Source organism: Leucoraja erinacea, chromosome 38 (genome assembly GCF_028641065.1).
Source record: "Leucoraja erinacea ecotype New England chromosome 38, Leri_hhj_1, whole genome shotgun sequence".
NCBI classification, from domain to species: Eukaryota; Metazoa; Chordata; class Chondrichthyes; order Rajiformes; family Rajidae; genus Leucoraja; species Leucoraja erinaceus.
Window position 1 is genome coordinate 2,192,541 of NC_073414.1, and position 26,818 is coordinate 2,219,358.

At 49.4% G+C, this 26,818-nt stretch overlaps 1 protein-coding gene across 1 annotated transcript; it reads left to right on the forward strand.

Moving 5' to 3' along the window:
• Positions 1-26,577, forward strand: LOC129714108 (transcription factor RelB-like). Its single transcript, XM_055663586.1, has 11 exons — positions 1-322; positions 8,178-8,213; positions 9,163-9,722; positions 13,987-14,138; positions 15,106-15,197; positions 19,178-19,303; positions 20,193-20,297; positions 21,813-22,028; positions 23,508-23,573; positions 25,187-25,247; positions 26,439-26,577. Exons 1-11 carry the CDS (start codon positions 274-276, stop codon positions 26,449-26,451), a joined length of 1,476 nt encoding a protein of 491 aa, XP_055519561.1. The 5' UTR covers positions 1-273; the 3' UTR covers positions 26,452-26,577.
• The last annotated feature ends 241 nt before the right edge of the window (positions 26,578-26,818 follow it).

Consider the following 26,818-nt stretch of genomic DNA (forward strand, 5'->3'; position numbering starts at 1 on the left):
GATACACCCACACCTTGATACATCCCCCCCTGATACACCGACACCCAGTGACACAGTGGCCCTGAGACCGGGGGACACGGACACAGAGAGCTACCGGGGCCAAACGGGGCAGAGACAGAGAGAGAGGGGGAACGGGACACTGGGGAGGCCTCACCGACCGGGTTAGTGCAACGGGACAGACGGCCGCTAACAGGCAGCGGGACAGACGGTCGGAGACGAACAGGCCTGACGCTGGCGTCGGTTCAAACGGCGAGGGGGACGGGCGGTGGCGGCATGAAGAGCAGGAAACAAGAGCAGCTCCCGGGGCCGCTATGCCCCCCAGGTACGTGTAAACCCCCCGCCCCGCGGCCTCTCTCCCTCCCCTCTTCTTTCGGCCCGATCATTCTCTCCCCTCCTCCTCCTCCCCCTCTCCCCCCTGCCTAGTTCCCCGGCCTCATCCGTGGGAGTTAAAGTGTTTGGCAACCGGTAGATCAGGTAGGTTCAGGCGGACTAGGCGAAGGTGTTCAGCTAAACGATTGCCCAGTCTACGTTTGGTCTCACCGATGTACAGGAATTCACACCGAGAACAACGGACACAATAGATGAGGTTGGAGGAGGTGCAAGTGAACCCCTGCCTCGTCTGAAAGGACTAATTTGTTTAGAAATATTAATTTGGCATTGTGGTTGGCACAGACATGATGGGCCAAATGGCCTGTTACTGTGCTGAACTGCAGGTTTTTAGGAGAGGGGGTTAGACGATGACATTGGGAGAGTGTCTAGTTGGGAACGAGGCGAAAACACAACGGGGTCTTTTTGGAAAGGTCAACAAACTTGGAAGACCTGGACAGAGTGGATGTGGAGAGGATGTTTTCACTGGTGGGAGAGTCGAGGACCAGAGGGCACAGCCTCAGAATGAAAGGATGTTCATTCAGAAAGGAGATAGTTCTTCAGCCAGAGGGTGGTGAATCTGTGGAATTCGTTGCCATAGACGGCTGTGGAGGCCACAAGTCAGTGGATATTTTGAAGATGGAGATAGGCAGATTATTGATTAAGTGCGGGTGTCAGGGGTTATGGGGAGAAGGCTGGAGAATGGGGGTGAGAGGGAAAGGTTGATCAGCCGTTATTGAATGGCAGAGTAGACTTGCTGGACCGGATGGCCTAATTCTGCCCATTGAATGTATGACTTCCTCTGTGAATTGAGATGAGACTATTTCTAAACTGTTGTTTTCACAGTAACACTGTGTGGGCGTGTAGAAGGGATCGCTGTGTGATCTCTGGAGTGTGTCGGGCTTGTGACCCAGGGCATCTCTCTTGTTTATGTGTTGGAAGGAACTGCAGATGTTAGTTTAATCTGAAGATCGACACAAAAAGCAGGAATAACTCAGGCAGCATCTGAGGAGCGAATAGACGGGCCTCTGTGTGGAAAAAGTTGCCTCTCGGGTTCCTGTTAAATCTTTCTGCTTTCACAGTAAACCTATGCCCTCTGGTTCTTGATTCCACTACTCTGGGTAAAAGACTCTGTGCATTCACCCAATCTATTCCACTCATGATTTTATGTATATTTATAAGATCACCCCTCAACCTTCTGCACTGCAAGGAATGAAGTCCTCGCCTGCCCAGCCTCTCCCGGTAGTTCTGGCCCTTGAGTCACAAGTTATGGGAGTAGAATTAGGCCATTCGGCCCATCGAGTCCACTCTACCATTCAATCATGGTTGATCTTTGCGTCCTAATCCCATTTTCCTGCATTCCCTCCCATAACCTTTGACATCCGTTCTAAGTCTACCTCTGCCTTAAAAATATCCACTGACGTGACCTCCACAACCCTCTGCGGCAATGAGTTCCACAGATTAACTTCCCTCTGACTAAAAAAAGTTCCTCCTCGCCTCCTTTCAAAACGAGTGCCCTTTAATTCTGAGTGTGACCTCTGGTCCAAGACTCTCCCACCAGTGGAAACATCCTCTCCACATCCACTCTATCCAGGCCTTTCATTATTTTGTAAGTTTCAATGAGGTCCCCCCTCAACCTTCTAAACCATCGAGTACAGGCCCAGTGCTGGCAAACGCTCATCATATGTTAACCCACTCATTCCTGGGATAACTCTTGTAAACCTCCTCTGGACCCTCTCCAGAGCCAGCACATCCAGACTGATTCCTGGGATGTCAGGACTGTCTTATGAAGAAAGACTGGATAGACTTGGTTTATACTCTCTAGAATTTAGAAGATTGAGAGGGGATCTTATAGAAAACTTACAAAATTCTTAAGGGGTTGGACAGGCTAGATGCAGGAAGATTGTTCCCGATGTTAGGGAAGTCCAGGACAAGGGGTCACAGCTTAAGGATAAAGGGGAAATCCTTTAAAACCGAGATGAGAAGAACTTTTTTTCACGCAGAGAGTGGTGAATCTCTGGAACTCTCTGCCACAGAGGGTAGTTGAGGCCAGTTCATTGGCTATATTTAAGAGGGAGTTAGATGTGGCCCTTGTGGCTAAGGGGATCAGGGGGTATGGAGAGAAGGCAGGTACGGGATACTGAGTTGGATGATCAGCCATGATCATATTAAATGGCGGTGCAGGCTCGAAGGGCCGAATGGCGTACTCCTGCACCTAATTTCTATGTTTCTATGTTTCTATCCTTCCTCAGATACGGGGTGCAAATTTGCTCATGGTTCTCCAAAAGCCCTCAATTCTAAACTTCCGTGTAAATTTTTAGAATGAAGTAGAGATGATGTTGTTAGTCTTCATACGAGGTGGGATGGGTATGTGGGGAGGGGAGGGTGGTGGGGGGGGCACGGTGGTGCAGCGGCAGAGTTGCTGCCTCACAGCACCAGAGACCCGGGTTCGAGCCTGACTACGGAGTTTGCACGTTCTCCCCGTGACCTGCGCGGTGGGTTTTCTCAGAGATCTTCGGTTTCCCCCCACAATCCAAAGACGTACAGGCTTGTAGGTTAATTGGCTTGGTATAAATGTAAAATTGTCCCTTTGTGTGTGTGTGTGTGTGTGTAGGATAGTGTTAGTGTACGGGGATGTTTAGAATGAAGTAGAGGTGGTGCTGTTGGTTTTCATACGAGCTGTGATAAGGGTGGCATTAATGAGCGAATTAGTCGGGAACAAACATGGAAGGCGCTGGAATTCCTTGGTGAGTTCGAGAGGGAAATGTAACATTTAGGTCAATGGTCTGTCACAGATGTGAAACATTAACTTTGTTCTATCGAGCCTGGTCCTCCCCCGACCCATTTCTGGCCTGTTCTGTTGGAGCCTGGAAAGAGTGCAGAGAAGATTTACGGGGGTGTTGCCAGGAATCGAGGGCCTCGGGTCCAGGGAGAGGCTGATCAGACTAGGACTTTATGCCTTGGAGTGCAGGAGGATGAAGGGTGATCTCATAGAGGCGTATAAAATGATGAGGGGAATAGATCAGGTAGATGCACAGAGTCTTTCACCCAGAATAGGGGAATCGAAAGCCAGAGGGCATAGGTTTAAGGTGAGCGGGGAAAGATTCAATAGGAACTTGAGGGGCAACCCTTTTCATAGAAACATAGGTGCAGGAGTAGGCCATTCGGCCCTTCGAGCCAGCACCACCATTCAATGTGATCATGGCTGATCATCTAAAATCAGTACCCCGTTCCTGCTTTTTCCCCCATATATCCCTTGATTCCGCTAGCCGTAAGAGCTAAATCTAACTATCTCTTGAAAACATCCAGTGAATTGGCCTCCACTGCCTTCTGTGGCACAGAATTCCACAGATTCACAACTCTCTGGGTGAAGAAGTTTTTCCTCATCTCAGTCCTAAATGGCTGACCCATTATTGTTAAACTGTGACCCCTGGTTCTGGTTTCGCTTGGATGGTGGGTGTATAGAACGAGCTGCCAGAGGAGGTAGTTGAGGCAGATATTATAACAGCATTCAAAAGCAATTTGGACAGGTACACTGATAGGAAAGGTGTAGAGGCATGTGGGTCAAATGTGGGCAGGTTGGATTAGTCCAGTTTATTGTCGCGTGTACCGAGGTACAGTGAAAAGCATTTGTTGGATGCTGAATGCATGAATACAATCGAGCCATTCGCGACCTGCAGGTAAATGATAAGGGAATAATGTTTTGTGCAAGGTAAAGCCAGTAAAGTCCGATCAAAGGTAGTCCGAGGGTCACCGATGAGGTTGTGTTAGGAAGGTTCCGTTCCTTGATAACAGCTGGGAAGAAACTGTCTTTGAATCTGGATTAGTGTAATGCAGACACACTGGCTTTGATAGGCATCTTGGACAAGTTAGGTCTGTTTTTCATGCTGCATCACTTCACCAGGCTAATTCCCGGGATGGCGGGACTGATATACGATGAAAAAATGCATTGACCGGGCTTATATTCACTGGAATTTAGAAGGATGAGAGCGGATCTTATAGAAACATATAATATTATTAAGGGATTGGACAGGGTAGATGCAGGAAAAATGTTCCCCATGTTGGGGGAGTCCAGAACCAGGGGTCACAGTTTAAGAATAAGGGGTCGGCCATTTGGGACTGAGACGAGGAAAAACGTTTTCACCCAGAGAGTTGTGAATCTGGAGAATTCTCTGCCACGGAAGGCAGTGGAGGCCAATTCACTGGATGTTTTCAAGAGTTAGATTTGGCTCTTGGGGCTATGGAATCAAGGGATATGGGGAGAAAGCAGGAATTGTTTCTCGATTTTCAGCCATGATGGGTTGGGCTGGCTCGAAGGGCCGAATGGCCTACTCCTACACCTATTTACTATGTTTCTATTTCAAGACCAGGAGTTGATTTGGTATCCTGTAGCCTCTATAGAAAGTCAGCCTGCACGTTTGTTACCCTTGGATAATTCTGGAGGAAGGGAATGTTGTCTAACGGGTTGGGCAGGTGGTAGAGTGGAGGATTTGGCTTCTGGGAATGGGGCCAAAAACCCTGGGCAACCTGAGACGACCTTCCTGTCCCTCCTGTGTGCCATGCCTGGGCTCTGGCTGGCAGGAGCAGCTCCACCAAGCTTGTCTCAACTCACTAAGCCAGATCGTTCAGTCACAGCACTGGCAATGTGGCATCTTGTGCATCTAGAGTCATAGAGTGATACAGCATGGAAACAGGCCCTTCAGCCCAGTTTTCCCACACCAGCCAACAATGTCCCAGCTACACTAGTCCCACCTGCCTGCGCTTGGTCCATATCCCTCCAAACCTGTCCTATCCATGTATCTGTCTAACTGTTTCTTAAATGTTGGGATAGTCCCAGCTTCAACTACCTCCTCTGGCAGCTTGTTCCATACACCCACCACCCTCTGTGTGAAAAGGTGACCCCTCAGAATCCTATTAAATCTTTTCCCCTTCACCTTGAACCTATGTCATTCTTGCCATAGCGGGAGTACAGATAAGGTTCACCAGACTGATTCCTGGGATGTCAAGACTTTCATATGAAGAAAGACTGGGTAGACTCGGCTTGTACTCGCTAGAATTTAGAAGATTGAGGGGGGATCTTATAGAAACTTACAAAATTCTTAAGGGGTTGGACAGGCTAGATGCAGGAAGATTGTTCCCGATGTTGGGGAAGTCCAGAACAAGGGGTCGCAGTTTAAGGATAAGGGGGAAGTCTTTTAGGACCGAGATGAGAAAAACATTTTTCACACAGAGAGTGGTGAATCTGTGGAATTTTCTGCCACAGAAGGTAGTTGAGGCCACAGTTCATTGGCTATATTTAAGAGGGAGTTAGATGTGGCCCTGTGGCTAAAGGGATTAGGGGGGTATGGAGAGAAGGCAGGGATGGGATACTGAGTTGGATGATCAGCCATGATCATATTGAATGGCGGTGCAGGCTCGAAGGGCCGAATGGCCTCTAGTCCTGCACCTATTTTCTATGTTTCTATGTCTTCTGATCCTCTTTCTTTCTTTTAAAATCTTTTTATTAGTTTTTTTCAAAAGCAAAAACAAGGCAACAAAAAAGGAATGATAAACTTATCAGTAATATTGATACATAGGGATCAGGGTTACATTAATGGCAGGTAGAACCTAACTATGAGTCCAGTGTCAAAATACACATTGAATATAGACCTCCCGGTCTCTATGTAAATATAGTTAAGTGCTTAAAAGGGGAACTTGTATGTACCTGTATAAAAAGAAAAAGGAAAAAAGAAAAAAAGAGAAAAAATGAAAAAACAAAACCTCCCTAAACTAAAGAAAAAAAAAAATTGCAAAACAGAATCTGGGCTGCAAAGAGTTTCAACTATTTAAGTCCTTGTTTGTCCTCAAGTCCGTTCCACTGTATACCAGTAAATTAAAATGATTATAACAGTTGTAGAGGGGACAGTTTATGTCGTATGAAAATGTTGAATAAATCTTCCCCAAGTCCTATCAAATTCTTCCCCAGTCTGAAGAAGGGTTTCGGACCGAAACGTTGCCTATTTCCTTCGCTCCATGGATGCTGCTGCACCCGCTGAGTTTCTCCAGCACTTTTGTCTATGTTCAGTATAAAGCAGCATCAGCAGTTCCTTCCTGCTCTGTGGACTCCCTTCTTCCCTATTCTGTGAATCCAGGCCTGTCACCTGCCTGAGGGGGGGAATGCATTGTTGGTTCAGAGGGAGGGGGGATAGAAGGGGAATTATTGGCACTCATTTGGTGGTTGGTGGTGGTGGGGAGGGGGCAGCAGGGAGAAGGTTAGATTGTCGCTGACGTGGGCTGCGGGCAGCTGCCCCATTCCCGAGTTTCGCTTCCTCATCCCGCCACGCTTTAAAGAGGCTCTCTGTCCTCGGCCCCGCTCAGTCACAGCTGAGCCGTAGCTCTGGATAAACCCACAGCTTGGGAGCGTACAGGGTGCCTGCTCTGCCAAGGGTACTCCCATCTGCTGGAGTCCAGGCCAGTGCCAGCCGAGCCTTGGGTCCCCACAGCTGCTCAACTTCCGTGGGGTGAGTAAGCCTCATTGATTTGAGAATTAAGGGACTGAAGTTTAGGGGTAACATGAGGGGGAACTTCTTTACCCAGAGAGTGGTAGCTGTGTGTGGAATGAGCTTCCAGTGGAAGTGGTGGAGGCAGGTTCGAATTTATCATTTGAAAACAAATTGGATAGGTATATGGACGGGAAAGGAATGGAGGGTTATGGTCTGAGTGCAGGTAGATGGGACTAGGTGCGAGTAAGTGTTCGGCACGGACTAGAAGGGCCGAGATGGCCTGTTTCTGTGCTGTAATTGTTATATGGTTATATGTCGCTGTGTTGCCACAGACGGCTGTGGAGGCCACGTCAATGGATAGATAGATTCTTGATTAGTGCGGGTGTCAGGGGTTACGGGGAGAAGGGAGGAGAATGGGGTTAGTAGGGATAGATCAGCCATGTTTGAATGGCGGAGTATACTTGATGGGCCGAATGGCCTAATTCTTCTCCTATCACTTATGAACCTGATCAGAAACGTCACCTATCCATGTTCTCCACAGATGCTGCCTGACCCGCTGAGTTACTCCAGCACTCTGTCTCTTGTTTGTAAACCAGCACCTGAAATTCCTAGTCTCCACCATTGCTGGGAGATACTGGGATTAGTAACTAGGGTGGGGGTCTCAACGTGTCTGTCCATATGTGACCTAGAGTGAGCTGGTCAATTGGAGGCTGAAGGGGTCAAAGGGTGTCGGTCAAGGATAGTTGTGGTTCACATTGGAGGTCAGGGATCAGCGATGGGTCACAGGGATTGGTGCCTGGGGTGAGCTTCCAGTTTCTCAACATGTATGGCAATATTGCTAACATGGTTAGTAAAATGAAGATAGGCTCAAAATGGTGGGCGACAACGGGTAGAGCTGCTGCCTCACAGCGCCAGAGACCCGGGTTCGATCCTGACCACGGGTGCTGTCTGTACGGAGTTTGCACGTTCTCTCTGTGACCTGCGTGGGTTTGCTCCGGGTGCTCCGGTTTCCTCCCACACTCCAAAGACGTGCAGGTTTGTGGATTAATTGGCTTGGTATAATTGTAAAATGTCCCTAGTGTGTGTGTGTGTGTGTGTGTGTGTGTGTGTAGGATAGTGTTAGTGTGCTGGTCAGTACGGACTTGATGGGCCGAAGGGCCTGTTTCCGAGCTGTATCTCTAATCCAAACTAAACATGGCTATGTTGTGGGAGCACACGGGTCGACTAATTTCTTCCAGAACATTCCGCACGCCCATTCAGACCATCCTTTGGGATGAAACCAGTTGATTAATGTTTTGTTTTCTTTGTGTCTCCCTCTTGTCTTTCCAGGTCCCAGTCCGTTTCTACAAGCTGAGCAGAATTTTGGTGAGTCTCACGGAATTCCTCATCGGAAGGGCCTATTTACGGGTTATTTAAACCAGAGGCTCGGACCAGACTGGTGAAACCATTAGGAAGGAGGAGGAGGGCAGAGGGTGGTGAATCTGGGGAATTCATTGCCACAGACGGCAGTGGAGGCCAAGTCAGTGGATATTTTTAAAGCAGAGATAGATAGATTCTTGATTAGTACGGGTGTCAGGGGCTATGAGGAGAAGGCAGGAGAATGGGGCTAGTAGGGAGAGATAGATCAGCCATGACGGAGTGGACTTGATGGGCCGAATGGCCTAATTCTACTCCTATCACTAATGAACCCGACCTGAAACCTCACTTATCCATTTCCTCCAGAGATGCTGCCTGACCCTCTGAGTTACTCCAGCACTTTTGTGAAACGTCACCTATCCATGTTCTCCACAGATGCTGCCTGACCCGCTGAGTTTACTCCAGCACTCTGTGAAACGTCACCTATCCATGTTCTCCACAGATGCTGCCTGACCCCTGAGTTACTCGCACTCTGTGAAACGTCACCTATCCATGTTCTCCACAGATGCTGCCTGACCCACTCGGTTCTGGTGCAGCAGCATCTATGGACTAAGGAAATAGGCACCGAAATCCTTCTTCTCCAACGTTTCGGGCCGAAATGCTCGGCCGAAACGTTGCCTATTTCCTTAGCTGCTAGATGCTTACCCCTGAGTTACTCCAGCACTCTGTGACACGTCACCTATCCATGTTCTCCACAGATGCTGCCTGACCTGCTGAGTTACTCCAGCACTCTGTGAAACGTCACCTATCCATGTTCTCCAGGGTAGACCTGATAGGCAACGTTTGGCCTAATTCTGCTCCTGTCGTTTATGAACATTAGTTCCAGGGGTCTGTGGGAGAGAGTTGAGTTGGGGTGGGTTTTGTTGAATGAAAGCTGACTGGTTTGATTTATTTTCAGATCTGAACGTGTTGAACGACTATATCATGAAGGACCTTGAGGACCTTCAGCCCACACAGCCATGTGACTTCAACGATGTACATATTGGGGAGATTAGGAACCAACTAATGGACCAAGTACCCAGTTGGGCCTGCAACATCACCGATCTGCTGCCCACCTCCACAGGCTCCCCTCTGCTGGTCGCCAGGGGCACGGGGTCCCCCCAGCTGGTCGCTAGGGGCCCGGGGCCCACCCAGATGCCCCCCAGGGGAGGCCTGGGGCCCAGCCAGCTGGTCAGCCGTGGCCCGGGGGCCCCACAAACGGGTTCCAGGGGAGCGGAGGTGAAGCACCACGGGTCAGGCCGGGGCGCCAGGAGCAGGGCCCCGTTGCGCCCGGAGCCACGCTGCTTCCCCGTGCTGGGCCCCGGTGGCGTTGCCGAGGACCCGGCCCCAAAGCTGGTCATCACCGAGCAGCCCAAGCAGCGCGGCATGAGGTTCCGCTACGAGTGCGAGGGCCGCTCAGCCGGCAGCATCCCCGGCGAGAACACCACCGAGATCAACAAGACCCTCCCCACCGCGCAGGTGAGCACCGACCCCCCCCCCTCCCCCGGACCACGACCCGCCCAACGCCAACTCCGGGTCGCGGCTGGCTTGTGTCCATCAGGCTCAGTGACGGCTTCATGCTCCCTCTGCATTGGGTTTGGATGCTGTTGAGTTGCTATTGGCCTTGGGTTGCTGTTGGCTTGGGTTTGAGATTGGCTTGGGGTTGGCATCAGATTAGTATTGGTGTTGCTGTTATGTTAGTGTTGGGCCTTGTCCTTTGGGCCTTGGTGTGTTAGGCCCCTTGGTGTTGGGCCTAGTCCTTGGTGTTGGGCCTAGTCCTTGGTGTTGGGCCTAGTCCTTGGTGTTGGGCCTAGTCCTTGGTGTTGGGCCTAGTCCTTGGTGTTGGGCCTAGTCCTTGGTGTTGGGCCTTGTCCTTGGTGTTGGGCCTAGCTTGGTGTTGGGCCTTGGTGTTGGGCCTAGTCCTTGGTTTGGGCCTAGTCCTTGGTGTTGGGCCTTGTCCTTGGTGTTGGGCCTTGTCCTTGGTGTTGGGCCTTGTCCTTGGTGTTGGGCCTTGTCCTTGGTGTTGGGCCTTGTCCTTGGTGTTGGGCCTAGTCCTTGGTGTTGGGCCTTGTCCTTGGTGTTGGGCCTTGTCCTTGGTGTTGGGCCTTGTCCTTGGTGTTGGGCCTTGTCCTTGGTGTTGGGCCTAGTCCTTGGTGTTGGGCCTAGTCCTTGGTGTTGGGCCTTGTCCTTGGTGTTGGGCCTTGTCCTTGGTGTTGGGCCTTGTCCTTGGTGTTGGGCCTTGTCCTTGTTGTTGGGCCTTGTCCTTGGAGTTGGGCCTTGTCCTTGGTGTTGGGCCTTGTCCTTGGTGTTGGGCCTTGGCTTGGTGTTGGGCCTTGTCCTTGGTGTTGGGCCTTGTCCTTGGTGTTGGGCCTTGTCCTTGGTGTTGGGCCTTGTCCTTGGTGTTGGGCCTCGTCCTTGGTGTTGGGCCTTGGGCCTCGTCCTTGGTGTTGGGCCTTGGGCCTCGTCCTTGGTGTTGGGCCTTGGGCCTTGTCCTTGGTGTTGGGCCTTGGCTTGGTTTTGGGCCCTGGCCTTGGTGTTGGGCCCTGGCTTGTCCTTGGACCCTGGCCTTGACTTGGTGTTGGCTTGGCATTGAGTTGATGCGAGTGCCAGCTTAATATTTGTGTCACCATCGGCTTTCTGTTGGTACCTGTTAAAGTCGATCAGAGAGTCATGGAGCCACGGATACAGGCCCATCAGGCCTACTTACCCACGCAGGCCAAGAATCCCCATCTCAGTCTGAAGAAGGATCTTGACCTGAAACGTCACCCATTTATTTTCTTCTCTCCAGAGATGCTGCCTGACCCGCTGAGTTACTCCAGCATTTTGTATCTATCTTTGGTGTAAACCAGCAACTGCAATTCCATCTTACACGCTCCCCATCTGCACTAGACCCACCTTTGGGCCATATGCCTCTAAACCCGTTCATGTCCATGTACCTGTGGAGATGTCTTTTAAACCCTTTGATGGTCCCTGCCTCAAACACTGCACAGTGACCAGGGCGCAGTGTGAATGTGGGATTGGTTCCCACATGCAGTGGCTGCAGTGAATACTACAGTGACATTGAAGGGGAAGATGGACAAATGTGTGGGTGAGGTGGAGATGTGTCTCTGTGTGTCTGTCTGTGTGTGCGTGCGTGTGTGGTGTGCGTCTGTGTGTGTGTGCGTGCGTGTCTCTGTGTCTGTGTGTCTGCGTGCGCGTCTCTGTGTGTCTGCGTGCGTGTCTCTGTGTGCGCACGTGCTGGCGTCTGTGTGTGTGCGTGCGCGTCTGTGTGCGCACGTGCGTGTCTCTGTGTCTGTGCGTGTGTGTGCGCGTCTCTGTGTGTCTGCGTGCGCGTCTGTGTGTGTCTGCGTGCGTGTCTCTGCGTGCGCACGTGCGTGCATCTGTGTGTGTGTGTGCGCTCGTACGTCTCTGTGTGTCTGTGTATGTGTGTGTGTGCGTGCGTGTCTCTGTGTTTGCGTGCGTGTCTCTGTGTGCGTCTGTGTGTGTGTGTGGTGTGTGTGTCTCTGCGTGTGTGTCTCTGAGCGTGCGTGCGTCTGTGTCTCTGTGTGTGTGTGTGTTGTGCGTCTGTGTGTGTGTGTGCGTGCGTGTCTGTGTGTCTCTCTGTGTGCGCACGTGCGTGCGTCTGTGTGTGTACGTCTGTGTATGTGTGTGTGTGCGTGCGTGTCTCTGTGTGTTTGTGTGCGTGTCTCTGTGTGCGTGCGTCTGTGTGTGTGTGTGTGTGTGTGTGCCTGTCTGTCTCTCTCTGTGCTCCACTCCCCAGCCCTGAGTTGCGGTTCACAGACACCACTTGCCAGTTCAGCCTCTGAACTCCACTGCCAAGTGGTTATGTTGGGATTATTTCAGGGTGTGTTTATGAGCTGGGGATTTTGTTTGGGAGTTTGGGCGTGGCCTGGGTGGTTCCCACGGTGTCTGGGAGATTATGTGGGGGATTCCGTCACACCTGCCCGTGTCTCTGTCACCAGGAGTGTGGGAACACAGAGCACCCAGAGAAAACCCACGCAGGTCACGTGGAGAACGTGCAAACTCCGTACAGACAGCACCCGTAGTCAGGATCAAACCTGTGTCTCTGGCGCTGTAAGGCAGCAACTCTACTGCTGTGCCACCGTGCATCTAGAGTCCAATCTTTATTGAACCTAAGATACTTCAGCTGCTTTACTGCCAGCTTGCTGGATGCCCATCAAGTCTACTCCGCCATTCAATCATGACTGATCTATCTCTCCCTCCTAACCCCATTTTCCAGCCTGCTCCCCATAACCCCTGACACCCGTACTAATCAAGAATCTGTCAATCTCTGCCTTAAAAGTATCCACTGACTTGTGGCCTCCACAGCCGTCTGTGGCAAATAATCACAGATTCACCACCCTCTGACTAAAGAAATTCCTCCTCATCTCCTTTCTAAAGGAACGTCCTTTCATTCTGAGGCTGTGCGCCCTCTGGTCCTAGACTCTCCCACTAGTGGAAACATCCTCTCCACATCCACTCTCTCCAGACCTTTCACTATTCGGTGAGTTTCAATGAGGTCCCCCCTCATCCTTCTAAACTCCAGCGAGTACAGGCCCAGTGCCGTCAAACGCTCATCACATGTTAACCCAAACCTTTCTCAGTTCAATTCAGTTCAGTTTATTGTCCAGTATATCGAGGTACAGTGAAAAGCTTCTGTTGCGCGCTAACCAGTCAGCGGAAAGACAATACATGATGGCAATCGAACCGTCCACAATGTACAGATACATGATGAGGGAATAACATTTAGTGCAAGATAAAGTCCGATCAAAGGTTACAATCGGACCATCCACGGTGTACCAACAAGGGAATAACGTTCCTGGGGTCTATGGGACTAGGTGAGAGTAAGTGTTCGGCACGGACTAGAAGGGCCGAGATGGCCTGTTTCCGCGCTGTAATTGTTATATGGTTATATGGGTTGTCCGTGTAAATCCCACACCATCCTGGCCACACACTCATCTCCCCGCTACCTCCAGGTAGAAGGTACAGGAGCCTGAAGACTGCAACGACCAGGTTCAGGAATAGCTACTTCCACACAGCCATCAGGCTATTAAACTTGGCTCGGACTAAACTTTGAACATTAATAGCCCATTATCTGTTGTTTGCACTTTATCAGTTTATTTATTCATGTGTGTATATATTTATATAATGGTCTATGGACACGCTGATCTGTTCTGTAGTAAATGCCTACTATGTTCTGTTGTGCTGAAGCAAAGCAAGAATTTCATTGTCCTATCAGGGACACATGACAATAAACTCACTTAGAAACATAGAAAATAGGTGCCGGAGTAGAGGCCATGCGGCCCTTTCTAGCCTGCACCGTCATTCAATATGATCATGGCTGATCATCCAACTCGGTATCCCATCCCTGCCTTCTCTCCATACCCCCTGATCCCTTTAGCCACAAGGGCCACATCTAACTCCCTCTTAAATATAGCCAATGAACTGACCTCAACTACCTTCTGTGGCACAGAATTCCAGATTCACCACTCTCTGTGTGAAAAATGTTTTTCTCATCTAGGTCCTAAAGGATTTCCCCCTTATCCTTAAACTGTGACCCCTTGTTCTGGACTTCCCCAACATCGGGAACAATCTTCCTGCATCTAGCCTGTCCAACCCCTTAAGAATTTTGTAAGTTTCTATAAGGTCCCACCTCAATTTTCTAAATTCTAGCGAGTACAAGCCGAGTCTATCCAGTTAATTCTTAATTCACCGTGCGTTCTTCTGCTTCCCTTTCATCCAGATCCAGAACTGGCATGGGGAGGTCAAGATGGTCATCTCCCTGGTGACCAAGGATGCCCCGTACAAGCCTCACCCCCACAGTCTGGTGGGCAAGGACTGCCAGAACGGCATCTGTGAAGTTACCGTTAGTCCCAAATGCAACATGAAGGCTTGGTGAGTGAGCCTCAGCTGTCCGAGCGTGGGGGAGGAAGGTGGGGGGGGGGGGGGGGGGAGGGGGAAAGGAGTGGTTTGTTCTGGGCCCCATCAAATCCATGCTGACCATCGTGGTGGCTCCCATCGGTGGCCTGCAGATGATACTTCGACTTCTGGGGGCAGAACTTCAGCTGGTGCAGCGGTAGAGTTGCGCCGGTTCCACCCTGACCTCTGCTGCTGTCTGCGTGGAGTTTGCATGTTCTCCCTGTGACCGCGTGGGTTTTCTCCGGGTGCTGCGGTTTCCACCAAAGACGTTCAGGTCCGTAAGTTATTCGGTCTTCTAGTGTGTAGGGAGTGGATGAGAAAGTGGGATAACTTAGAACTAGTGTGAAGGGGTGAAGGATGGCCAGTATGGACTCGTTGGGCCGAAGGGCCTGTTTCTGTGCAACTCTAAACTGAAATCTAAGGTTTGGGTTTATTTTTCTCTCGTGTACCGAGGTACAGTGAAAAACTTCAAGATCAGATATATATTTATTGTATAAATCCAATTATGTCCAAACTCAGGTACAACAGGGGAAGATACAGAGTGGAGGATATAGTTCTCAGCATTGTAGTGCATCAGTTCCACAGACAAAGTCCAATGTCTGTAATAACCCTAAACCTTTAGTTTAGTTTAGAGATACAGCGCGGAAACAGGCCCTTCAGCCCATCGAGTCTACGCCGACCAGCAATCCCCGCACGCTAACACTACAATACATACGCCAGGGATAATTTTACTTTTATACCGAAGCCAATTAATCTACAAACCTGTACTTCTTTGGAGTGTGGGAGGAAACCGAAGATCTCGGAGAAAACTCACGGGGAGAACGTGCAAACTCCGTAGAGACAGCACCCGTAGTCGGGACCGAACCCGGGCCTTTGGCGCTGTGAGGCAGCAGCTCTACCCGCTGCGTCACGTGCCTTCCCTAACCTTGCCTTCATGTTCCAGTTTCGCTAACCTTGGCATTCAGTGCGTGAAGAAGAAAGAAACGACCAGAGCTGTCGAACACAGGTTGAAAATCGGGATTGACCCGTTCAACGGTAAGATGGCTATACAAACATAGACAATAGGTGCAGGAGTAGAGGCCATTCGGCCCTTCGAGCCTGCACCATTCGCCATTCAATATGATCATGGCTGATCATCCAACTCAGTATCCCGTACCTGCCTTCTCTCCATACCCTCTGATCCCCTTAGCCGCAAGGGCCACATCTAACTCCCTCTTAAATATAGCCAATGAACTGTGGCCTCGACTACCCTCTGTGGCAGAGAATTCCACAGATTCACCACTCTCTGTGTGAAAAAAGTTCTTCTCATCTCGGTTTTAAAGGATTTCCCCCTTATCTTTAAACTGTGACCCCTTGTCCTGGACTTCCCCAACATCGGGAACAATTTTCCTGCATCTAGCCTGTCCAACCCCTTAAGAATTTTGTAAGTTTCTATAAGATCCCCTCTCAATCTAGATAGATCCTTTATTGTCATTCAGACCTTACGGTCTGAACGAAATTATGTTGCCTGCAGTCATACACAGAATCAATAATAACAAAACATACAATAAACACAAATTAAACATCCACCAATCTCCTAAATTCTAGCGAGTACAAGCCGAGTCTATCCAGTCTTTCTTCATAAGACAGTCCTGACATCCCAGGAATCAATCTGGTGAACCTTCTCTGTACTCCCTCTATGGCAATAATGTCCTTCCTCAGATTTGGAGACCAAAACTGTACGCAATACTCCAGGTGTGGTCTCACCAAGACCCTGTACAACTGCAGTAGAACCTCCCTGCTCCTATACTCAAATCCTTTTGCTATGAAAGCTAACATACCATTCGTTTTCTATAGGAGCAAGGCAAGGCAAGTTTATTTGTATAGCACCATTCGTGCCAACAGCAATTCAAGGTGCTTTATAGGAAAGAAAAAATAAAATAGTCAATAATTAAAAATTGCAAAACAAGCAATACGACAAATGTATGAATAATAAAACGTCAATGAAACAATAAAACGATTTTAAAAAGCACATATAACCATATAACAATTACAGCACGGAAACAGGCCATCTCGACCCTTCTAGTCCGTGCCGAACACATAATCTCCCCTAGTCCCATATACCTGCGCTCAGACCATAACCTCCATTCCCTTCCCATCCATATAACTATCCAATTTATTTTTAAATTATAAAAACGAACCTGCCTCCACCACCTTCACTGGAAGCTCATTCCACACAGCTACCACTCACATGAAAGGGTTTAAATTAAACGGTTAAGATTACCTGCACGTCGGGTTATGGACAAGCTATAGTAAACAAGTGTTTTTAGGCCTGATTTAAATGCACTTGCAGTCTGTGCACACCTCAGGTGTTCAGGGAGCTTGTTCCACAGGTGTGGAGCATAAAAACCTGCTTGCAGCCTTTTTAGTTCTGACCCTGGGAACACAGAGTAAACCTGTCCCTGAAGACCTGAGGAGTCTAGGTGCCTCATATACAACAAGTAGGTCAGAGATGTATTTTGGACCTAGACCATTCAGTGCCTTGTAGGTCAGTAACAGAATTTTAAAATCTATCATCTTACCCGCAGGGAGCCAGTGCAAAGATTTAAGGACAGGTGTAATGTGGTCCATTTTCTTGGTGTTGGTCAAGACTCTGGCAGCGGCATTTTGGATAAGCTGCAGTTGTTTAATTGATTTTTTATTGAGACCTGTAAAGATGCCATTACAATAATCTAACCTACTAAAAATATATGCATGAACAAGTTTTTCCATTGTCTTCTTTGGGCAGAAATCCCTTGATTCTTGCAATATTTTTTAGATGGTAATAGGCAGATCTGGTAATGGTCTTTATATGGCTGTTTAACTTCAAATCCGAGTCCATAACTACACCAAGGTTTCTGGCTTTGTCTGTGGTTTTCAGTGCAATTGAGTCGAGTTGAGCACTCACCTCTAGCCTTGTTTTTTTGGGACCAAAGACAATAATTTCTGTCTTATTTGCATTGAGCTGGAAGACGTTCTGGTTGATCCACTCATTGATATGTTTGACACACTGGCTCAGTGAGTGTGGGGGACTATGGTCATGTGGTGACACTGCGATATATAGTTGTGTGTCATCGGCATAAGTGTGGTAGGATATGTTAAAGTGCTCTATGATCTGAGCTAGTGGGAGCATATAAATGTTGAACAAAATGGGTCCAAGAATGGAGCCCTGAGGAACCCCGCATGTGAGTTTTGTACATTCTGATTCAAAATTACCAAGGGAAACAAAATAATCCCTAGTAATTCAAGTAAGATTTGAACCAGTCCAGCACAGAACACTTCAATTTGTGGTGTGTTAGACCCACAACAGACATGGAGAAAAGACACAAAGTGCTGGAGGAACTCAGTAGGTCAGGCAGCATCTGCAGAGATAATGGACAGGCAACATTTCGGGTCAGGACCTTGCTTTAGACAAGACTGTCTAGATTGGTTATTTGAACCCTGGGTGTGAAATATTGGCCTGCAAATGTGTTTTGTGATTAGCAGCCACAGGTGGTGTTAAGTTGCGCTGGGCTCTGCATGGTTCGTGTTGCTGGATGACAAAGATAGAGAGTGAAATATAACGGCCACCAGACCGCAGACAAGCAGGCAGGCCCGCTATGAGAGAGCAGAGAGCCACACACAGGAAACTGTCCTCTGCAGTACAGCCGTAACTCTTGCTGCTGCCTCCCGCACTCACAGGAGACGCCCCACAACCTGAGGAAATAACTCCTCTCTCTCCCCCTTTCTCTCTCAACTCTCCCCCACTCTCTCCCCCATCCCTCTCCTCTCACCCCCACCTCTCTCCCTCCCTCTCCACCTCTCCCTCCCTCTCCACCTCTCCCCCCCCCCTCCACTCCTCTCTCTCCCTCCCCACCTTTCTCCCTCCCCACCTCTCTCTCCCTCCCCACCTCACCTCTCCCCTCCCCCCCCACCTCTCTCCCCAACCCCCCCCTCCCCTCTCCTCCTCTCTCCTCCACCCCACCTCTCTCTCCTCACTCTCTCCCACCCCCCCCCTCTCCCCCTCCCACCCCCCCTCTCTCCCCCCCCCCCCTCTCCCCCTACCCTCTCCCTCTCCCCCCTACCCTCTCCCCCCACCCTCTCTCCCCCCACCCTCTCTCCTCCCCACCCCTCACCCCTCCTCTCTCCCCCCACCTCTCTCTCCCCCCACCTCTCTCCACCCCTCCCCCCACCTCTCTCTCCCCCCCCCTCTCTCTCTCTCTCTCCCTCCCCCCCCTCTCTCCCTCTCCCCTTCTCTCTCTCCCTCTCTCCCTCCCCACCCTCTCTCTCCCTATCCCCTTCTCTATATCCATCTCTCCCTCCCCACCTCTCTCTCTCTCTCTCTCTAACCCTCTCTCCTTCCCCACCTCTCTCTCCCTCCCCACCTCTCTCTCCCCACCTCTCTCTCCCCCCTCTCTCCCCTCTCTCCCTTCCCACCCTCTCTCTCCCTCCCCACCTCTCTCCCTCCCCACCTCTCTCCCTCCCCACCTCTCTCCTCTCCCCCACCTCTCTCTCCCCTACCCTCTCTCCCTCCCCCCTACCCCTCTCCCTCCCCCACCCCTCTCCCCCCCCTGCACACACACACTGTCACTGTGTGTCATGTTGTTACTTGTGGGCGGAGCACCAAGGCAAATTCCTTGTATGTGAATACTTGGCCAATAAACTTACTTACTTAAACTGGAGCACAACAAAAATAGCTTAGCAGACTCTGGTTTCATACGTGGTGGTTTGATTGATTAGTTTTTCATTCACAAAGTGCTGGAGTAATTTAGCGGGTCAGGCAGCATCTCTGTGGAGAACGTGGATAGGTACAAAGTGCTGGAGTAACTCAGCGGGTCGGGCAGCATTTGTGGAGAACGTGGATAGGTGACGTTTTGTGTCGGGACCCTCGTGCTGAAGGGTGGATAGTGGGACAAGGTAAAGGCCACTATGGATGGCAGTGGTCGGGGTGGGTTGGGTTGGGGTCGGGGTGGGTTGGTAGACCAGGTGCTGATGAGATTTTTTCTCCTCTTCCACAGTTGGAGATTCTCTCAACTACCTGGAGGACATTGACATGAACGTGGTGCGTCTCTGCTTTCAGGCCTTTATCCAGGACCCCTACATCGCACTGACCCCCGTGCTCTCAGATCCCATCTACGACAAGAGTAGGTTCTATAACTGCTAGGAGCAGAATTAGGCCATTCGGCCCATCATGTCTACTCCGCTTTTCACTCATGGCTGATCTATCGTTCTGTCCTGGCCCCTCAATTCTAGTTTAAGAAGGAGCTGCAGATGCTGGAGAAATCGAAGGTAGATAAAAATGCTGGAGAAACTCAGCGGGTGAGGCAGCATCTATGGAGAGAAGACCCTTCCGGGTCTCGACCTGAAACGTCGCCAATTCCTTCTCTCCATAGATGAAGAAGGGTCTCGCCCCGAAACGTCACCTATTCCTTTGCTCCATAGATGCTGCCTCACCCGCTGAGTTTCTCCAGCACTTTTGTCTACCTTCGATTTTTCAGGCATCTGCAGTTATTTCTTAACCATAAATACTATGTAACGCAAATATTCTTAAATACTGAATGAACGACTATACAACTATCTCAACATCTTCATTCTATTGTTGGCGGACACAAAATGCTGGAGAAACTCAGCGGGCGAGGCAGCATCCATGGAGAGAAGGAATTGGCGATGTTTCGGGTCGAGACCCTGAAACGTCACCTATTCCTTCACTCCATAGATACTGCCTCACCCGCTGAGTTTCTCCAGCATTTTGTGTCTACCTTCGATTTTACCAGCATCTGCAGTTCTTCCTTGAATGTTATTCTGGTGCATAATTTTAGATGCCGAATGTTTTATTCTTGTACAATTGCATCTAATAAAAAATATATTTTTTTTAAATTAAAAAAAAAAAAGCACATTATTCTGGTGCTGCCTCTCGGCACGCATGTAACCCCGGATTTAGGGGCAGACGGCCAGTTTGGGCACACGTCGTCACGCGATGGGTAACGTTGTGTTAACGCTTTATCTAAACTCCCCCTCCTCTCCACCGCACAGAAGCCACCAACACGTCCGAGCTGCGTATCTGCCGGCTGAACAAGGACTGCGGAGTTTGCACGGGCGGTGAAGAGCTCTTCCTCCTGTGTGATAAGGTGCAGAAAGGTACGGTGTGGAGAGGGGGGGGTCTCCATGCTCTGACCATTGACCGGGTTGATTGCATGCCTTAGAAACATAGAAAATAGGTGCAGGAGGAGGCCATTCGGCCCTTCGAGCCAGCACCGCCATTCATTGTGATCATGGCTGATCGTCCCCTATCAATAACCCGTGCCTGCCTTCTCCCCATATCCCTTCACTCCACTAGCCCCTAGAGCTCTATCTAACTCCCTCTTAAATCCATCCAGTGACTCTGTGGCAGGGAATTCCACAAATTCACAACTCTCTGGGTGAAAACGTTTTTTCTCACCTCAGTCTTAAATGGCCTCCCCTTTATTCTAAGACTGTGTGGCCCCTGGTTCTGGACTCGCCCAACATTGGGAACATTTTTCCTGCATCTAGCTTGTCCAGTCCTTTTATAATTTTAAATGTTTCTATAAGATCCCCCCTCATCCTTCTAAACTCCAGTGAATACAAGCCTAGTCTTTTCAATCTTTCCTCATATGACAGTCCCGCCATCCCAGGGATCAATCTCGTGAACCTACGCTGCACTGCCTCAATCACAAGGATGTCCTTCCTCAAATTAGGAGACCAAAACTGTGCACAATACTCCAGATGTGGTCTCACCAGAGCCCTATACAACTGCAGAAGTGCACTGCAGAGACTCCTGCACCGTTTCCCCGTGCATGGATCATAGAAACACAGAAAATAGTTGCGGGGTGAGGCCATTCGGCCCTTCGAGCCAGCACCTCCATTGATTGTGATCATCCTCAATCAGTAACCCGTGCCTGCCATATCCCTCTATTCCGCTAGCCTCTAGAGCTCTATCTAACATTTTAGATAAGCATCCAGTGAATTGGCCTCTACTGCCTTCTGTGGCAGAGATTTCCACAGATTCACAACTCTCTGGGTGATCAATTGATACTTTATTCTCACTTGTGGCTTAGTGCAGCGAGGATCTTTGTTAGCACGCGTGCAAGATGCCCAACAAAGTTACAATCGACTAATAGGTGCAGGAGTAGAGGCCATTCGGCCCTTCGAGCCTGTACCGCCATTCAATGTTATCATGGCTGATCATCCCCAATCAGTGCCCCATTCCTGCCTTCTCCCCATATCCCCTGACTCCGCAACGAAAAACAGACACAAAAATCTGGATTAACTCAGCGGGTCAGGCAGAGAAAAGGAGTAGGCCACGATAAAGATTAGTTTAGTTGAGAGATACAGTGCGGAAACAGGCCCTTCGGCCCATCGAGTCCGCGCCAACCAGCACACGCACTAACACTACCTTACACACACACACACACACACTACGGACAATTTACAATCTTTACCAAAGCCAATTAACCTACACACCCGCACGTCTTTGGAGTGTGGGAGGAAACCGGAGCGCCCGGAGAAAACCCGCGTGGTCACGGGGTAGAACGTGCAAACTCCGCACAGACAGCACCCATGGTCAGGGGGAATGGGGTGGAAGCCAAGGTGAGCTGTCCTCTAACTCTCTCTCTCTCTCTCCCTCCTGCACAGAGGACATTGCTGTCGTCTTCTCCGGCGATAGCTGGGAGGCGCGCGGCGTCTTTTCCCAGACGGACGTCCACCGTCAAATCGCCATCGTGTTCAAGACACCGCCGTACTGTGACATCGACATCCAGCAGCCGGTGTTGGTGAGCCTGCGGCTGTATCGACCCTCCGACAAGGAGTACAGTGACCCCTTCGAGTTCCGCTACACCCCCAAGGACATCGGTAAATGCAACACCTTCTCCCTGGCCCGGTGGTCAGACAGGGTGTGGGTGGGTGGAGAGGGCTGTGAGGTTGCGTTTAGTTTATTCTCACATGTACCGAGGTACAGGGGAAAGCTTCTGCTTAGGATAGTTTAATTTAGCTAGGTTTTTGTTTAATTTAGTCTATTTGGGGGTATGGAGAGAAGGCAGGTACAGGATACTGAGTTGGATGATCAGCCATGATCATATTGAACGGCGGTGCAGGCTCGAAGGGCCGAATGGCCTCTACTCCTGCACCTATTTTCTATTTTAATTTAGTTATTTAAATTTAGTTTGTGTTAGTTTGTTTAATTTAGTTTGGGTTAGATTTGAGTGAGTTCAATGTAGTTGGTTTAATTTCATTTAGTTAGTACACTTAACTAGTTTAATTTAGTTACTTTCATTTCGATTAATTTTAATAGATTAGTCTAGTATATTGTCACATGTACAGTGAAAAGCTTTTTTGTTGCGTGCTAACCAGTCAGCGGAAAGACAATACTTGATTACAAACGAGCCGTCCAGAGAAAGCTTGGGAGGTGATAGGTCGAAACGAGAGGTACAGATTCTGTTTTACACAAAAGTGCTGGAGTAAACGGGGCCTGGACCCTTCCTCAGTGAGTCTGAAGATGGGTCTTCACCCGAAACATCACCTATTCACGCTCTCCAGAGATGCTGCCTGACCTGCTGAGTTACTCCAGCACTTTAGGTCCTTAAGTGATAGGTGGTACAGGTGAGGTTGGTTTTTGATTGTCAGATGGGTGTGCAAAAACCAAGTGGGAGATTGGTGAGATGAGGCTTTGTGAGTTGGGACAGTGGATGGTCTGGGAGTTAAAGTTCAAGTTACATTTGTTGCCACATGCACCCATTGGTACAGTGAGATTTGAGTTGCCATACAGCCTTACGAATAAAAATAACACAATAAACGATAGAATTTAACAAGAACATCCCCACACAGCAGAATGTGAGGTCTGAGTGAGGTTTGTACTCAAAGATCCTATAGCGGGAGCAAGATAGACCACTCCTGCTAAATGCAATGGGCTGATGTGTAGTACGCAACGGAGCCGAACGTGGGCCTTTTTTCATCCATTTCAGTAACCCAACCCGACTCGCAGTGTAATCAACGTTGCGGGGGAACAGTTTGTGTTAATAAATTAAAATTCTAAAAATGAGAAGATCTTTACCAAAGGATTTTTATTTTGTTACGAGGATGTTTCCGTAACCGGCTTCCGTCTCCGCACTAGTATCTTTGCTCCGCTACGGGATCTTTGGTGCGGAGACGGAAGCCGGTTACGGAAATGGGGCTGAAAATGACCCACGAATCTGCCCATGACCGTACTACGTCTTTTTCGTCGAGTGGACTATCTTGCTCACTGTAGGGTCTTTGGTTGTACTCACTGAGACTGTTATGTGAATGATCTCTGGGTGATGACTTGCAGCTGATTCCCGAACACTTTTATTTCAGATTACTATGGTATTCACCAGAAGTGGAAACGGAAGATCAAGTTCCCTCCGATCAGCACATTTATTGGTGAGTTTGGGAAACCCGGCCATAGTTTTATTATAGACAATAGGTGCACGAGTAGAGGCCATTCGGCCCTTCTCCCCAGCACCGCCATTCAATGTGATCATGGCTGATCATCCCCAATCAGTACCCCGTTCCTGCCTTCTCCCCATATCCCCTGACTCCGCTATCTTTAAGAGCCCTATCTAGCTCTCTCTTGAAAGCATCCAGAGAACCTGCCTCCACCGCTCTCTGAGGCAGAGAATTCCACAGACTCGCCACTCTCTGTGAGAAAAAGTGTTTCCTCGTCTCCGTTCTAAATGGCTCACTCCTTATTCTCAAACTGTGTGTGGCCCCTGGTTCTGGACTCCCCCAACATCGGGAACATGTTTCCTGCCTCTAGCGTGTCTAAGCCCTTAACAATCTTATAAGTTCCAATGAGATAGAAACATAGAAATTAGGTGCAGGAGTAGGCCATTCGGCCCTTCGAGCCTGCACCGCCATTCAATATGATCAAGGCTGATCATCCAACTCAGTATCCCGTACCTGCCTTCTCTCCATACCCTCTAATCCCCTTAGCCACAAGGGCCACATCTAACTCCCTCTTAAATATAGCCAATGAACTGGCCTCAACTACCCTCTATGGCAGAGAGTTCCAGAGATTCACCACTCTCTGTATGAAAAAGGTTTTACTCATCTCGGTTTTAAAGGATTTCCCCCTTATACTTAAGCTGTGACCCCTTGTCCTGGACTTCCCCAACATCGGGAACAATCTTCCTGCAACTAGCCTGTCCAACCGCTTAAGAATTTTGTAAGTTTCTATAAGATCCCCTCTCAATCTGCTAAATTCTAGCGAGTACTAGCCGAGTCTATCCAGTCTTTCTTCATAAGACAGTCCTGACATCCCAGGAATCAGTCTGGTGAACCTTCTCTGTACTCCCTCTATGGCAATAATGTCCTTCCTTAGATTTGGAGACCAAAACTGTACGCAATACTCCAGGTGTGGTCTCACCAAGACCCTGTGCAACTGCAGTAGAACCTCCCTGCTCCTATACTCAAATCCTTTTGCTATGAAGCCTCTCATGCCCTCTCATGCTTCTAAACTCCAGTGTGTACAAGCCCAGACGCTCCGTTCTCTCAGCAATTGTCTAAGAAGGAACTGCAGATGCTGGCTTAAACCGAAGAGAGACACAAAAGTCAGTCTGAAGAAGGGTCTCGACCCGAAACGTCACCCATTCCTTCTCTCCAGAGATGCTGCTGCCTGTCCCGCTGAGTTACCCCAGCTGTTTGTGGGATAGGTTTGAGGGCCAGTCCCACTTGGCAATTTTTTTCGGCACTGCCGGAATCATGTCATCGAACAGGTCACCGAAAGATTTGTGGCGTATTGACGCATGATATTATTTTCAAGTGTCGCAACTTTTTTTTTTGTCCACACCAGATTTTGAAATGTTCAAAATCTTTTGGCGACACTGATATGACACCGGCAGCCGCCGAAAAAACTCACCAAGTGGGACAGGCCCTTAGAGGGAGAGTTTAGGTGACAAAAGGGCTACAAAGTGTAAGGTGGGAAGGTGGATCTGGAGAATGTGTGAGTGGCAATGGACTGAATAAGTAAATCCTTTGTTTTTAATTGTTGACAGACGCTAACATGACTTTACCGGAAACAGCAACGGGACCGAAAAAATCCAATGCCTTATCGAGGTAACGTTAGCATTTGGTGACAGGAGCAGAATTAGGCCATTCAGCCCATTATGTCTAGTCCGCCATTCAATCATGTCTGATCTATCTCTCCCTCCCAACCCCATTCTCCTGCCTTCTCCCCTGACTAACCCGTACTAATCAGGAATCTATCATAAAATATTGGATTTTAAGAATAAGGGGTAAGCCATTTAGAACGGAGAAGAGGAAACACTTTTTTTCACAGAGAGTGGTGAGTCTGTGGAATTCTCTGCCTCAGAGGGTGGTGGAGGCCAGTTCTCTGGATGCTTTCAAGAGAGAGCTGGATAGGGCTCTTAAAGATAGCGGAGTCAGGGGATATGGGGAGAAGGCAGGAACGGGGTACTGATTGGGGATGATCAGCCATGATCACATTGAATGGTGGTGCTGGCTTGAAGGGGCCGAATGGCCTACTCCTGCACCTATTGTCTATCTATCTCCGCCTTAAAAACATCCACTGACTTGGCCTCCACAGCCATCTGCGGCAATGAATTCCACAGATTCACCACCCTCTAGGTGCAGGAGGAGGCCATTCAGCCCTTCAAACCAGCACCGCCATTGAATATGATCATGGCTGATCATCCTAAATAGTACCCCGTTCCTGCTTTCTCCCCATATCCCTTGATTCCATAAGCCATAAAAGCTCTATCCAACTCTCTCTTGAAAACATCCAGTGAATTGGCCTCCACTGCCTTCTGTGGCAGAGAATTCCACAGATTCACACCTCTCCTCGTCCTAAATGGCCGGCCAACCCGTTATTCTTAAACTGTGACCCCTGGTTCTGGACTCCCCCAACATTGGGAACATTATCTAACCTGCATCTAACGTGTCCAATCCCTTAAGAATTTTATATGTTTCTATAAGATGCCCTCTCATCCTTCTAAATTCCAGTGAATACAAGCCCAGTTGATACATTCTTTAGCCTGAATCCAATCTTTAGTCTGAAGAAGGGTCTCACCCCTTCCTCCGCTCCAGAGATGCTGTCTGTCCCACTGAGTTACTCCAGCTTTTTGTGTCTATCTTCGATCCATTCTTGAGCCCTGTTGATCCATTCTCATCCTTCTAAATCCCAGTGAATGTAAGCTCAGTCAATCCATTCTTATTAATATCCATTAACTTAATCCCCACAAGGGATATCCTGAAAACGTGTTTAAGGTTTTGTTCTTGGCTTTACAGCGGTGGAGAGTGAAAGATTCCAGGACTCGAGACACGCGCAAAAGCCCTGGGAGTTCTTCGACGAGAGATACCCGACCTTCGGCCCCGAAACGTCTACGATGGACTCCGTGAACGACTTGTATGGAGGAGGCTGCAAGAAAGAGGAGCCTGTGGACTGGAGTTCCGGTCGTTACGGGGCCCGGGTGGAGGAAGTGTTGCGCGTTAGAGACGGGGAGATGTTCACCTCTGCCTTCGGTAGCGCCAGGCTGCAAGGGGGCGACATGGGCCTGGCTGCTTCCGCAGAGGCGGGCTACCTGAACCCCTACACCTTCGGGGAGTTTCCTCAGGTGGACGATGAGCTGCCCAGTATTCTGGCCACCAGCATCACCATGCCAGATGAC

Bases quoted from the DNA above. Each gene is read 5' to 3' on its own strand.
- LOC129714108 (XM_055663586.1), top strand. From the start codon at position 274: ATGAAGAGCAGGAAACAAGAGCAGCTCCCGGGGCCGCTATGCCCCCCA. The intron at 15,198-19,177 runs GTAAGATGGCTA...CCTCTTCCACAG, and splicing joins CGGGATTGACCCGTTCAACG to TTGGAGATTCTCTCAACTAC. The intron at 23,574-25,186 runs GTGAGTTTGGGA...AATTGTTGACAG, and splicing joins TCCGATCAGCACATTTATTG to ACGCTAACATGACTTTACCG.